We start from the raw sequence: 15,863 nt of genomic DNA, 5'->3' as shown, positions 1-15,863 counted from the left end.
CTTTATTCTTTGACAACCTAACCTTAGTTAATTAATGAAGTCTACTGCGATCTGATTCAAGAATGAACAGAATGTTTTTAGTATAATTGGCTGCTCTGTTGTTAGTTGGAATAAATGTCTGAAACTACAGGCTTCCATATCATTAATGTTCTATGGTGTTAACTAAGTGAATTTCTGAGTTTATGAGATTCACTGGCCACCACAAATAATTAACAGTTACTCCATGAAATCGAGTCATAGCGGAGCTCCCGCGCGGGCGGAGCACCATACCTAAGAAAAAATGGTAAACCCGTCGAGTCGATTTTTTGTGGTTTGTACGTGTACCACCACTCATACACATCACCTAGTGGTCAGTGTTAGTAATTACCACTCATACACACCGCCTAGTGGCCAGTGTTAGTAATTACCACTCATACACACCGTCTAGTGGTCAGTGTTAGTCACTCATACACATCGCCTAGTGGTCAGTGTTAGTAATTACCAGTCATACACATCGCCTAGTGGCCAGTGTTAGTAATTGTCAGTCATACACACCGCCTAGTGGCCAGTGTTAGTAATTACCAGTCATACACACTGCCTAGTGGCCAGTGTTAGTAATTACCACTCATACACACCGTCTAGTGGTCAGTCACTCATACACATCGCCTAGTGGTCAGTGTTAGTAATTACCAGTCATACACACCGCCTAGTGGCCAGTGTTAGTAATTACCAGTCATACACACCGCCTAGTGGCCAGTGTTAGTAATTACCAGTCATACACACCGCCTAGTGGCCAGTGCTAGCCAGTAAAGAAATAAAACAAAAGAGACTGGCTATGATATAAGAAAATTCTACAACCCAGAAACAGATGGGAGCTCCGCTTTTAGGCAGTGCCTAAATCTATATATTATATGAGCTGATAGCTGACGAGCCATGGAGTGCTGAGTTGGCTATAAGTCATGTACAATGAGATTGAGTGGAATAATTCTTTTATTCTATCCACATTCACTGGATTTTGAGAAACAATATTTTTTTTTGCAAATTCCATAAATAAAAACTTCATACAAAATGTCTGACAAAATCATTTCCACTTAGAATGTAAACAAACCAGTGAAATGACAGTAGCAATTTGTGGAAAATGCTGTAATAATAATTCTTGAAAACTAAAAAAGATACATTCTTACCATGAAATACTTTCACTCCATATTTTGTTTTTTTTTTTTTGTATTTCTGGCAGTTTTGTTTTTGAGTAGAGTTTTTATTTCATCCTCAGTTGGTTCAGTAACACATTCCATCATTTTCTTCTTCTTCTTTTTTTTTGGTGGTTGGCAAACCAACTTAAAGGTGCATTACCCCTAGCAACTGAGCTGGAGTGTGGAAAAGAGATATTGGGGGAAAACTATATTCTTTTAGCTCTTTCTTTTAAATACTTGATTACAAAGTGATATATCTGACTTGATGCACTCCGCCATTTTGTTTTTCTCTACTCACAGTATATGAGCTGAGATCCTAGTAGCAGAGTAGCCAATCAGAGCACATGGTTCCTCATATCCAGTGAATGTGGATATAATAATAATAAATATTCTAGAGTATATTTAAAATGCTATTACATTAAAAGGTAAAACAAAAAATTGCTTCTATGTACATGGCTGCTAGATAAGTTTGATCGTCTGTATTGTTTAGTATTTTAAAAGACTAGTGCCACAATTATCAACAACCAGATAAATAATTTGCTATTACTGTCTTTTTTTAGGTCAATGGGATTTGGAGGAATCTCCCCCTGAGTCTAGATAAAGACACAATAAAAATCAGTGCCAATGGACCAGCTGTGATGCTTCAGACAAACTTCAACCTGTCCATTTCCTTTGCCATGTCTGGTGCCCTTCATGTAACTGTACCTATCCAGTACTCAGACAAACTATGTGGCATGTGTGGCAACTTTAACACTGTAATGGATGATGATAAGAACATGCCAGACATATCTCTGATCAAGGACACCCAGATTCTGGGCCAGAAGTTCTGGGCCAATTCACTCTGCCAAGAGCCCATTGTTTCAGGCATGTGCTCAGAATCTGAGAAGTTGGAATATGCAAGCAAGATGTACTGTGGAGTTCTGATGTCCCAAAATGGCCCATTCTCCAAGTGCTCTTCTTCTCTTGATACTTCAAGTCTCTTCAGGAGCTGTATATCTGAGATGTGTACTGCTAAAGGAGATCATGAGGCCTTCTGTAATGTCTTGCAGGCAGTTGAAAAGTCCTGCAGTGAGGTTGGAATTTCTGTGACTGGTTGGAGAAATGCAACTAACTGTTGTACGTCTCTCAATATTTTCTTTTCTTCTTCATCACAAAGAAAACCATTATTTTTAGTTTGGAAAAAAAATAAATACTAACAAATAAAAACCATTTTTTAACCAATGAGTTAAGATTATACCATTTAGACCTCCCTAATTATCCCTATGGATGTTTGTCAAACAGTGAGTCCTGAATTACACAATTTCACATACTAAATGTCCTTTGTTGCTACTAGTGACATGCAATCATTGAGGAACCCTAAGTATGATATTTAGTTTAAAAAAAATCACATCAGTAAAGCTAATAGGTTTCCTGTGGTTCTATTCTAGCTCTGACCTGTGGGTCTAATAGCCACTTTAATGCATGCTCAAGAGATTGCCCTGCCACTTGTTCTGGCCTGGATGCTATAGAGTATTGTGGAAGGTGTCAAGAGAGATGTGACTGTGATGATGGTTTCCTGCTAAGTGGAGGAAGCTGTGTACCTATCAAAGACTGTGGATGCTGGGTGGATGGACAGCACTATGAGGTAAATATAGAGAAACACCAGGAATAGATAAGCACATAAGTACCACATATGGCACCGGTATGAACTACAATCACACATTTTTGCACTTGGAATTTTTTTTATATTGTAAATAAATAATGTATAATGAATATATCTTGTGGGCGGCACGGTGGTGTAGTGGTTAGCGCTGTCGCCTCACAGCAAGAAGGTCCTGGGTTCGAGCCCCGGGGCCGGCGAGGGCCTTTCTGTGTGGAGTTTGCATGTTCTCCCCGTGTCCGCGTGGGTTTCCTCCGGGTGCTCCGGTTTCCCCCACAGTCCAAAGACATGCAGGTTAGGTTAACTGGTGACTCTAAATTGACCGTAGGTGTGAATGTGAGTGTGAATGGTTGTCTGTGTCTATGTGTCAGCCCTGTGATGACCTGGCGACTTGTCCAGGGTGTACCCCGCCTTTTGCCCGTAGTCAGCTGGGATAGGCTCCAGCTTGCCTGCGACCCTGTAGAAGGATAAAGCGGCTAGAGATAATGAATGAATGAATGAATGAATATATCTTGTAGGACTGCTTTTTTATCATTGCTGTTACAACTCTTCCATTTGTGTGACTTTCAGAGAGGAAAGACATTTATGGAGGCTGACTGTAAGAGACTGTGCACATGTGTAGGCCATGGCAATATTGAGTGTTCAGCTACTTCCTGTCTGGCCCATGAAGTCTGTAAAGTCAAGAATGGGGCCATGGGATGTTTTCCCTCCAGTCCAGTGACCTGCAGTGTCTATGGTGATCCTCATTACATCACCTTTGATGGCAAGGCCTATTCTTTCCAGGGAACCTGCAACTACACTATTGCTAAAACATGTAGTGCTGATGCAGTTCAGTTCACACTAACAGCGCGGAATGAGGGGCTGAAAAATTATACATCATCTCTGAACTCTGTGGTTCTGAATGTGGATGGCTTGCACCTTGCAATCAGAAAGAGCAAGCTGGTTTATGTGAGTACTGCTACGTTTATTATGTTATTAGATAAGTTAGATTGTTTAAGATGTGTCACGTGGCATTTTGCTACAGCTTTGTAACTTTTTTTTTTTTTTAATACAGGTGAATGGAAGCCAAATCACGCTTCCTTTTTTACACAACACCTCAGTGAGTGTGTCCCAAGCAGGTCCATATGTGATTGTGGAAACAAACTTTGGTTTGAGGGTCCTGTTCAATGGAAATGACCGACTCTTTGTGCAAGTAGATGAGAGACAAAAGGGCAGGATGTGCGGACTCTGTGGAACCTACTCTGGAAGTCAGCTTGATGACTTCTTGACACCTGGTGGCAATGTAGTCCCATATCCACACGATTTTGCTAATAGTTGGAAAACTCATGACAAGGACTGGCCGTAAGCAACCATTTATTCAAATTAAGCCAGAGTATGTCTATAAAGGGGTTGCACGGTGGTGTAGTGGTTAGCACTGTCACCTCACAGCGAGAAGGTCCTGGGCTCAAGCCCAGTGGCCAGCGAAGGCCTTTCTGTGTGGAGTTTGCATGTGCTCCCCATGTCTGTGTGGGTTTGCTCCGGTTTTCCCCACAGTCCAAAGACATGCAGGCTAGGTTAATTGGTGGCTCTAAATTGACTGTAGGTGTGAATGTGAGTGTGAATGGTTGTTTGTCTCTGTGTCAGCCCTGCAATAACCTGGCAACTTGTCCAGGGTGTACCCTGCCTCTCTCCCATAGTCATCTGGGATAGGTTCCAGCTTGCTTGCGACCTTTTAGAACAGGATAAGCGGCTACAGATAATCAATGGCTGGATGGATATGTTTATAAAGACTTAGAGGCTCAGTATCAAAATCTGTCTGAATACAGATTTTAGACATAAGTACTACAAAGTGGTCTGCAAAATTAACATAATGGCTGTTTTAAAAATGTTTGATTAATAGGATTCTTGTTTATTGACCTTTTTAATTCAGTTGTATCAACGGCTCTCAGAATAAACCCGCATGTTCACCTGAGCTGGATAACAATGGATTTCAGGAGTGCAGTAAGCTGTTTGGAGATGCCTTCAAAGCCTGCCACTGGTTCGTGCCCCCTCAGATTTTTGTTAACAGCTGTGTGCAAGATTACTGCACCTCAGGGGGGGATCAGAGCCAGCTATGTACTTCTCTACAAAATTATGTGGCAACCTGTGAAGTGTCTGAGGTGTTTCTGGGAGACTGGTGGAAGGGCACAGTCTGTGGTGAGTGCAGACTTAAATGAATCCTCTTTTTTTATATTAGTAAAGGCTTTGTTCCAGTTTGATTAAGCATTGAACTATTAACAAAGACTACAGTGTTTACATCATTGTGGTAACTATGCTAAATACAAAAGGACCATATTGTTTTATCCAAGACTTTTAATGTAACCTTGGATGAATTAAATAATAATGTTAAACGAATACTTGTAACAGAATCAAAATAACGATGGTATGAAAATCCTTGTGTGAGATTTTTAACCATCGTCTTTTATTGTGTAGATGTTCCAACCACACCACCAACAGTAGAACCAAGCACCCTGACACCATCACAACCCACTACCCCAAATTCCAGTGCAAGTAAGCCATGAGACTGTCCATACTCTCATTCATTTCTCTGTGAGTTAACAAAATTGCAACTAATTGGTCACGGATTGGATTACACAGGTTGTTCATGGAGCTGCAATTTTGACCAGAATGAATGTGGATGGGAACAATTAATCCAGGACAGTTTTGATTGGAAAAGATGGTCTGGATCAACACTTTCAAGTTTCACTGGCCCAACCAGTGACCACACCACAGGAAGTGAGAGAATGGCCAAAAATTATTTGGTCTGGCAAATTTAAATGTAAAAGCATAGTCTATGGATAAATGTCATGTTTAAGATTCATGTAAAATAGTTTACATATTAAAGAAATATGTATTTTCCATGTATCAAAAGTATAACCTATAGACATTTGATTATTGTATAAAATACTTTAATTAGATTATTTTATTACTTGTTGCCTATTGCTCTTCAGGTGGGTTTTACATGTATATTGAGGGTGATGGAGTCTATCATGGTGACTCGGCACGTATGATGAGTCCAGTATGCAATAGTTTGGGCACCCAGTGCATGACCTTCTGGTATCACATGTATGGTTTGGCAACATCCATGATGCTTAATGTCTACTTGCTAGAAGATAACCATGTCACCAAAATATGGTCTAGATCCAATAGTCAGGGTAACCACTGGCACCTAGCCCAAACTGAGATCAACCCACTGGGACCATTCCAGGTATGTATTGGATATGCAAATATGTACAGTAGGTCTGTAAAACTACAAAAGATTTTTAATCTATGGATATTTTATATCCATCACTGCCATTTATTTTAATATCCTATTAATACAGCCCTGTGATGACCTGGCGACTTGTCCAGGGTGTACCCCGCCTTTCGCCCGTAGTCAGCTGGGATAGGCTCCAGCTTGCCTGCGACCCTGTAGAAGGATAAAGCGGCTAGAGATAATGAGATGAGATGAGATCCTATTAATACAAATTTAGAAATTGGATCAATGTATTTACAATAGTATGATAAAATAAATATTACATGCAACTAAACTCTGAAAAAATTTAAATAATGTGGCATGGATCTACTCTTAAATAGGTTTCTAGTTTTCATATGTGCTGGGAAGATTCATATCAAAAAACACTTACATACATTGTTTCAGATTATTGTGGAAGGCATTAGAGGTTCAAATGCTCAATCAGATGTGGCATGGGATGATGTTACCATAGTGCATGGAAAATGTGGAGCAGTTAGCATGATGCCAGAGTCTGAGGTACCATCACCAACCAGTGGAAACATGTCTGTTACTGCCTCAGGTAAAGTCTGAACTTAGCCCATCATCATTCATCTAAAAAAAAAATCAATTCATTAAGCGAATGTGGTACAGAGAAATGAAAATGTAAAATAAACTTTAATTAGAAATTAACACACAATGAAACTACTGCATAGTCTGTCTAATTCTTAGGCAGTACAATTAGACACTGTGCTGACAATTTTCTGCAAGATAATGAGTATTTGATTTAACTGTTGACCATTTTTGAAATATGTTATGTGTAGTATGAGAAAGTGTTTCAATAATTAATTTAATATATTGACAGTATGCAGAATGAACTGCAATTTTGATAACAGCCTTTGCACGTGGACTCAACTGTTGACTGATGTTTTCAATTGGACGAGACACCGCGGTCCTACCCCTACATCGATGACTGGGCCCTTGTCTGATCACACAACAGGAAGTAAGAATCCTTATTTTTTTTACTCTTATTGTAATTGACGATCTTTATGAGATTACCAGATAAGCAAATCATGACCAAAAATATGTTTATCGTTCCCCCTCTTTCTCTAATTCTCTATCACCAGCTGGTTACTATGTGTATATTGAGGGTGACAGTGCTTCTCATGGAGACACAGCACGTCTCCTCAGTGAGGAATGCTCAAATGTCCAACCCCAGTGTCTACAGTTCTGGTACCACATATACGGCTCCAGCTGGACTATGGGTCTGAGTGTCTACCTATTGCATGGGAATGTGGCCCAGGAGGTCTGGAGAAAGAGAGAAAACCAGGGGAACACCTGGCATCAGGCTCTAGTGGACATCACACCCCATGACAAATTCATGGTCAGGTTACCAACATACTAATTGCAATCATTGTTTGTATGACTGGTCTGTCTGTCAAATTAATACTTTTGTAAGGGTCTACAGTATGCTGAAAATTTGAGTATATCATTAATAAAGACTGAAGAGTTAAGTTAAATGTCAATCCTGTCTCTGAGAAGAAGAGACAGGGGACATCTTACAAAATGTTAAATTCATACAGATAACTGATTAGTTTCATCTGCCTAACAAGCACTGACATCAGCAACCAAAAAAAATTGTCTTGTCTTTAGATTTTGTTTGAAGGACGCAGAGGAGACAATGCTCGGTCCGATGTTGCTCTGGATGATATTTCTATGCACAAAGGATCGTGTGCAGGTGGGTTTTTTTAAATTATTATTATTATTATTTTTTTTTTTTTTTAATTCATGGAAACCATATCAATGTTCAAGATTGGGCTTAAATCCAATAAAGGCTTATTTATACACACACACACACACACACACACATTTTGTGTGTGTGTGTATATGGGCGGCACGGTGGTGTAGTGGTTAGCGCTGTCGCCTCACAGCAAGAAGGTCCGGGTTTGAGCCCCGTAGCCGACGAGGGCCTTTCTGTGCGGAGTTTGCATGTTCTCCCCGTGTCCGCGTGGGTTTCCTCCGGGTGCTCCGGTTTCCCCCACAGTTCAAAGACATGCAGGTTAGGTTAACTGGTGAATGTGAATGGTTGTCTGTGTCTATTTGTCAGCCCTGTGATGACCTGGCGACTTGTCCAGGGTGTACCCCGCCTTTCGCCCGTAGTCAGCTGGGATAGGCTCCAGCTTGCCTGCGACCCTGTAGAACAGGATAAAGCGGCTAGAGATAATGAGATGATATATATATATATATATATATATATATATATATATATATATATATATACACACACACATATACTGTACATACATACATACATACAGGTACATATACATACACACACACACACAGTATGTGGCAGCGGGGGCGTGGTCAAGCATCGGTCTGTGACAGGAGGGCGGAGTCAGGGAAGGTAAGTGGCAGAATCATTACACCTGTCGTTAATTAATGTGTTTGTGTGTCTTCCCAGTGACCGCGCCCTATTTAAGGAGAGAGAGCGAGAGAAGAGGGAGCTCTCTCCCGAACCAGATGGCTGATGTGTGTGCGCATGTGTCTGAGTGTTTAGAAAAGCTGAATAAAAGAGAGTGAACTCAGTTCTGGCCTGCCGTCCTTCTGTGCTCATTCCCGGGTCTCGGCACCACTGTGACAGTTCATGTAGGTGGGTGGAGTACAGAAGGACGGCAGGCCAGAACTGAGTTCACAAAACTCTCTTTTATTCAGCTTTTCAGCTTTTATAAACACTCTCACACACTCAGGCACACACATCAGCCGTCTGGTTCGGGAGAGAGCTCCCTCTTCTCTCGCTCGCTCGCTCTCCTTAAATAGGGCGCGGTCACTGGGAAGACACACAAACACATTAATTAACGACAGGTGTAGTGATTCTGCCACTTACCTTCCCTGACTCCGCCCTCCTGTCACAGACCGATGCTTGACCACGCCCCCGCTGCCACACAGTCACTTAAAGTTTTTATGTTAGGTTGTAGATGATGATAAATTCACAATAAGTGGACTCATAGAAAAAGAGTTCCCCAAGGGTTATTTGACTAGTTATCTATCATAGTTTTCTGAAAAGATTTTATTTGGAATATTTTATAAGTGAGAGGGGTTTTTTTTTTTTTGCATCGTTATATGTAGATTTGGAATAACTGCATGTATGTAGATTGTATGTAGATTTGCAATAACTTCAAGGGTTCCACCACAATGACAATCCAAAATAATGTGAAGTTTTTAGAATTACTTCATGACATATGAAAAAAAAAATTTAAAAATTGGAACCACATTTTCTCATTAGTTATTTATTTTTGCTGTTTTTATCTATTAGTGCTTGTTAAATTGTTATTTTCAACATGCACTGTGCCACCTGTTTAAATTTGTCAGGATGCAGGCACTTACAGATGTATATGCAGGGGAGAGCAGGGAAAGCAAACTGGAAACAAAGCCAAAACACGAGACTAGAATCAAGGTCATGGGAAAGGTGAGGGTCGATTGATTGGTAGACGGGGCAATTCGGACAGGGCTAGAGAATAACGAGAAAGATATGAGCATGAGAGTCGAGAACACAATAAAGCAGGCATTAGAATAAAGACTTGGTATGACATGAATGAACAATACTTCACATCGAGTGAGAGTGGGAGAGGTGAGTATATAGCAGGGACCAATGAACCAGGAAATGAGTGACAGGTGTATTTAATAAACAGATGATAGAGGACACTGTGGTTTGTGGGTGTTGTAGTTCTGAGCGGCCAAGTTTGTAGTTGGGTTTGGACTGGCTCTCTTGACAGCATTACTGACAAAATTAAATGACCTGGAATCGGTATAATATGAGAAAACTGACAAAAATAATTGATAGTAAAGAAAAAGCTGAAGACACGACAAAAAAAATGACATCTAAGCATTTGAAAATATTTTGAAAATAGTTAATTTTTCTTGTGTTATATGATTGCAACAAACCAAATGTTAGATTATTAAGCATATTTCCAGATAATAGTAATGTTGTGTTGACATACAATGTTCATTGTAAGCATTTATATTTAAAAGGTAAGTAAAAATATCTGCAAATAGAATAAGAAATTTAAACCTTGAAATTAGTTTGTAAATAAATACATCTCATCTCATTATCTCTAGCCGCTTTATCCTTTTACAGGGTCGCAGGCAAGCTGGAGCCCATCCCAGCTGACCACGGGCGAAAAGCGGGGCACACCCTGGACAAGTCGCCAGGTCATCACAGGGCTGACACACAGACACCCATTCACACTCACATTCACACCTACGGTCAATTTAGAGTCACCAGTTAACCTAACCTGCATGTCTTTGGACTGCGGGGGAAACCGGAGCACCCGGAGGAAACCCACGCGGACACGGGGAGAACATGCAAACTCCGCACAGAAAGGCCCTCGCCGGCCACGGGGCTTGAACCCGGACCTTCTTGCTGTGAGGCGACAGCGTTAACCACTACACCACCGTGCCGCCCCTAAAAGAATGAATTAATTAATTAATTAAGTCTAGACATAGGTTTCATAACCTTATATTTTATTGACTGTAATCATGGAATTGGAAATACTACATGAATAAGAATATATTCAAAATATTTTCACTTGCTGAAATGGCTTTTTTATTCTGTATCAATAACACTTATTATTTTTATATTTGCTATCATTTTGGTGAACTATAGATTTAATAAACCATCAGATTGTTTCACCCATACCTGGAAAGCCAACACCAATCCCTACAGTCACCAGTGCAACTACAAAACCTGCATCATCACTTATGTGCACATTCAACTGCAACTTTGACAACAGCCTGTGCACATGGAGTCAGTTAGCGACTGATGTTTTTGACTGGACAAGACACAGTGGTCCCACATCTACAGCAATGACTGGCCCCCCATCTGATCACACAACAGGAAGTAAGCATCCTCATTTATATAATAACTTTGAATTATGAAAAAGAGTATGTATTAAAATGAATATACAGTGGTGCTTGAAAGTTTGTGAACCCTTTAGAATTTTCTATATTTCTGCATAAATATGACGTAAAACAACATCAGATTTTCACACAAGTCTTAAAAGTAGATAAAGAGAACCCAGTTAAACAAATGAGACAAAAATATTATAATTGGGCATTTATGTCTTCATAAATTTTTCGCAAAGGGTTCGCAAAATTTCAAGCACCACTGTACTGTATACACACACACACACACACACACACACACACACACACATATATATACAATTTCACGTGGAACATTATTGTATCTCGACTATAATATGAAAAAGCATCATGAATTCTATATCAGTACCTCTAAACGATCTTCTTCCTCCACCTCTCAATTGCCAGCTGGTTACTACCTGTACATTGAGGGTGACAGCGCTTCTCATGGAGACACAGCACGTCTCCTCAGTGACGAATGCTCTGATGTCCAACCCCAGTGTCTGCAATTCTGGTACCACATATACGGCTCCAGCTGGACAATGGGTCTGAGTGTCTACCTATTGCATGGGAATGTGGCTCAGGAGGTCTGGAGAAAGAGAGAAAACCAGGGGAACACCTGGCATCAGGCTCTAGTGGACATCACGCCCCATGGCAAATTCATGGTCAGGTTACCAACATATTAATTGCAATCATTGTTTGCATTACTGTTTGTTATATCATTCAAATTAACACTTTTGTAAGGGTCTACAGTATGCTGAAATTGTTTTGATACATCATTAATAAAGATTGGAGAGTTAAGTTAAATGTCAATCCTGCCCCTTAGAAGAACAGACAAGGGACATCTTACATATTGTTAAATTCATACAAATAACTGATTAGTTTTGTCTGTTTAACAAGCACTGACATCAGTAAACAAAAAAAAATTGTCTTCTTTTTAGATTTTATTTGAAGGACGCAGAGGAGATAATGCTCAGTCCGATGTTGCTCTGGATGATATTTCTATGCACAAAGGATCCTGTGCAGGTGCTTTTTTTTTTTTTTAATTCATGCAAACCACATCAATGTTCAAGATTGGGCTTAAACCCAATAAAGGCTTCATAGATACAACAAGTCACTTAAAGTTTTAATGTTAGGTTGTAGATGATACTAAATTTGCAATAACTGGACTCATAGAAGAAGCGTTCCCCAAGGGTTATTTGACCAGTTATCTATCCCAGCTTTCTAAAAAGATATTATTTGGAATATTTTCTATGTGAGAGAGATTTTTGCTTTTTTTTTTTTAGTTTTTCTTTGTCTGTTTGGGGTTTTTTGTTTTGCATGATTATGTGTGGATTTGGATGTAGATTTGCAATAACTTCAAGGGTTCAACCATAACGACAATGCAAAGCAATGTTACGTTTTTAGAATTACTTCATTATGTATGAAAAAAAATATAAAAATTGGAACCACATTTTCTCATTAGTTATTTATTTTTGCTGTTTTCATCTATTAGTGCTTGTTAAATTATTATTTTCAACATGCATTGTGTCACCTGTTTAAAGTAAATTACCTGGAATTGGTATAATATGGCAAAACTCACAAAAAAATAATTGATAGTAAAAATAAAGCTGAAGACACAACAATAAAAAAATGATACCTAAGCATGCGAAAATGTTTTCAAAATAGTCAGGGTTTTTTTTCTCTGTTATATGATTGCAACAAACCAAATATTAGATTATTAAAACATATTTCCAGATAATAGTCATGTTGTGCTGGCATACAATTTTCATTGGAAGCATTTATTTTTACAATGTAAGCAAAAATATCTGCAAATAGAATAAGAAATTTAAGCCTTGAAATTAGTTTGTAAGTAAATAAATAAATAAAGTCCAGAAATAGGTTTCATAACCTTATATTTTATTAACTGTAATCATGTAATTAGAAATACTACATGAATAAGAATATATTCAAAATACTTTCACTTGCTAAAATGGCTTTTTTATTCTGTATCAAATAATTTTTATTTTGATATTTCCTATCATTTTGGTGAACATTTTCTATCATATCATTTTATAGATTTAATAAAGCATCAGACTGTTTCACCCATACCTGGAAAGCCAACACTAATCCCTACAGTCACCAGTGCAACTACAAAATCTGCGTCATCACTTGTGTGCACATTCAACTGCAACTTTGACAACAGCTTGTGCACATGGAGTCAGTTAGCGACTGATGTTTTTGATTGGACAAGACACAGTGGTCCCACATCTACAGCAATGACTGGCCCCCAATCTGATCACACAACAGGAAGTAAGCATCCTCATTTACGTAATAACTTTGAATTATGAAAAAGAGTATATATTAAAATGTGTGTATATATATATATATATATCATCTCATTATCTCTAGCTGCTTTATCCTGTTCTACAGGGTCGCAGGCAAGCTGGAGCCTATCCCAGCTGACTACGGGCGAAAGGCGGGGTACACCCTGGACAAGTCGCCAGGTCATCACAGGGCTGACACATAGACACAGACAACCATTCACACTCACACCTATGGTCAATTTAGAGTTACCAGTTAACCTAACCTACATGTCTTTGGACTATGGGGGAAACCGGAGCACCCGGAGGAAATCCACGCAGACACGGGGAGAACATGCAAACTCCGCACAGAAAGGTCCTCACCGGCCACAGGGCTCGAACCCGGACCTTCTTGCTGTGAGGCGACAGCGCTAACCACTACACCACCGTGCCGCCCCATATATATACACACACACACACACACACAGATACTAGTGCATCTCAAAAAATTAGAATACCATGAAAAAGTTCCTTTTTTCATAATTTAATTCAAAAAGGTAAGCTTTCTTATATTCTATATTCATTACATGTAAAGTGAAATATTTAAAGCCTTTTTTTGTTTTAATTTTGATGATTATGGCTTATAGCTCATGAAAATCAGAAATCCAGTTATCTCAAATTATTAGAATATTCCCTAAGATCAATCAAAAAAAGGATTTACAATACAGAAATGTCCAACTTCTGAAAAGTACATTCATTTATACACTCAATACTTGGCTGGGGCTCCTTTACCATGAATTACTGTATCAGTGCGGTGTGGCATGGAGGTGATCAGTCTGTGGCATTGCTGAGGTGTTATTGAAGCCCAGGTTGCTTTGATAGAGGCCTTCAGCGTATCTGTATTTTTGGGTCGGGTGTTTCTCATCTTCCTCTTGACAATACCCCATAGATTCTCTATGGGGTTCAGGTCAGGCAAGTTGGCTGGCCAATCAAACACAGGAATATCATGGTCAGCAAACCATTTGGTAGTAGTTTTGACACTGTGGGTAGGTGCTAAGTCCTGCTGGAAAAGGAAATCAGCATCTCCAAAAAGCTTGTCAGCAGATGGAAGCATGAAGTGCTCTAAAAACTCCTGGTAGATGGCTGTGTTGACTTTGGACTTGATAAAATACAGTGGACCAACACCAGCAGATGACATGGCACCCCAAATCATCACAGACTGTGGAAACTTCACACTGGGCTTCAAACACCTTGGATTCTGTGCCTCTCCACTCTTCTTCCAGACTCTAGAACCGTGATTTCCAAATTAAATGCAAAATGTACTTTCATCTGAAAAGAGGACTTTGGACCACTGAGCAACAGCCCATTTCTTTCTCTCCTTAGCCCAGATAAGACACTTCTGACATTGTCTCTGGCTCAGGAGTAGCTTGATATTAGCTACTCAATTTGATCAAGAAAGTTGTATCCCCTTTCTTGAAGATGTCTGTTTGTGATGGGTCTTGATACACTGACACCAGCCTCAGTCCACTCCTTGTGAAGCTCTCCAAAGTTCTTGAATCAACTTTTCTTGACAGTCCTCTCAAGACTGCAGCCATCCCTGTTGCTTGTGCACCTTTTCCAGCCACCCTTTTCAGCAATGACCTTTTGTGGCTTACCCTCCTTCTGGAGGGCATCAGTGATCATCTTCTGGACAACAGTCAAGTCAGCAGTCTTCCCATGATTGTGGTTGTGTGTACTGAACTAGACCGAGAGATACACTGTGTTCATACTGTTTTACTAAAACTCGAAATGAAATATTCTAATATTTTGAGATGTTTTTTTTTGTTTGTTTTTGTATTGTATGCCATACTGATTAAAATTAAAATAGAAAAATGCTTGAAACATTTTAGTTATGTGTAATGAGTCTATAATATATAACATTTTCAGTTTCTTAAATAACTGATGGAAAATATTGAACTTTTTCACAATATTCTAATTTTTTGAGATGCACTAGTATATATGAAGACATTCATTTACCATTTCACATGGAACATTATTGTATTTGGACTATAATATTAAAAAGCATTATGAATTCTATATCAGTACCTCTAAACCATCTTCTTCCTCCACCTCTCAATTGCCAGCTGGTTACTACCTGTACATTGAGGGTGACAGTGCTGCTCATGGAGACACAGCACGTCTCCTCAGTGAGGAATGCTCTGATGTCCAACCCCATTGTCTACAGTTCTGGTACCACATGTACGGCTCCAGCTGGACTATGGGTCTGAGTGTCTACCTGTTGCATGGGAATGTGGCTCAGGAGGTCTGGAGAAAGAGAGAAAACCAGGGGAACGTTTGGCATCAGGCTCTAGTGGACATCATGCCCCATGGCAAATTCAGGGTCAGTCTGTTCAGAAATGCTATTAATTATGGCACTGGTAATTGTTTACATTCATGTACTGTGTCTCTTAGTCTATCAATTAATGTTAACAGAACAAAACATCAATTAAAAAAAAATACCAAACAATATTAATGTTAATTAAGAAAATAAAATGCTGCGCTACTATTGTATATGATACTGAAACATTCTACACTAAAATGTTTACATTCTGAAATGTTAGAGGCATGGAGAATGTTTT

General features: G+C 39.4%; 1 protein-coding gene across 1 annotated transcript in view; it reads left to right on the top strand.

Moving 5' to 3' along the window:
• The first annotated feature begins 1,810 nt into the window (after nt 1-1,810).
• Nucleotides 1,811-15,863, top strand: part of LOC132871277 (MAM and LDL-receptor class A domain-containing protein 1-like) — a 43,423-nt gene continuing 29,370 nt past the window's right edge. The window contains exons 1-13 of the mRNA XM_060905398.1: nt 1,811-2,245; nt 3,382-3,759; nt 3,866-4,029; nt 4,721-4,986; nt 5,263-5,340; nt 6,906-7,043; nt 7,168-7,424; nt 7,694-7,778; nt 10,707-10,940; nt 11,372-11,628; nt 11,905-11,989; nt 13,022-13,255; nt 15,369-15,625. Coding sequence (XP_060761381.1) covers nt 1,811-2,245; nt 3,382-3,759; nt 3,866-4,029; nt 4,721-4,986; nt 5,263-5,340; nt 6,906-7,043; nt 7,168-7,424; nt 7,694-7,778; nt 10,707-10,940; nt 11,372-11,628; nt 11,905-11,989; nt 13,022-13,255; nt 15,369-15,625 — 2,868 coding nt within the window. The remainder of the gene's footprint in view (nt 2,246-3,381; nt 3,760-3,865; nt 4,030-4,720; nt 4,987-5,262; nt 5,341-6,905; nt 7,044-7,167; nt 7,425-7,693; nt 7,779-10,706; nt 10,941-11,371; nt 11,629-11,904; nt 11,990-13,021; nt 13,256-15,368; nt 15,626-15,863) is intronic.

The sequence above is a fragment of the Neoarius graeffei genome, chromosome 23 (assembly GCF_027579695.1).
Source record: "Neoarius graeffei isolate fNeoGra1 chromosome 23, fNeoGra1.pri, whole genome shotgun sequence".
NCBI lineage: Eukaryota > Metazoa > Chordata > Actinopteri > Siluriformes > Ariidae > Neoarius > Neoarius graeffei.
Note: the sequence above shows the minus strand (reverse complement) of the source record. Positions and strands in the feature narration are given on the sequence as shown.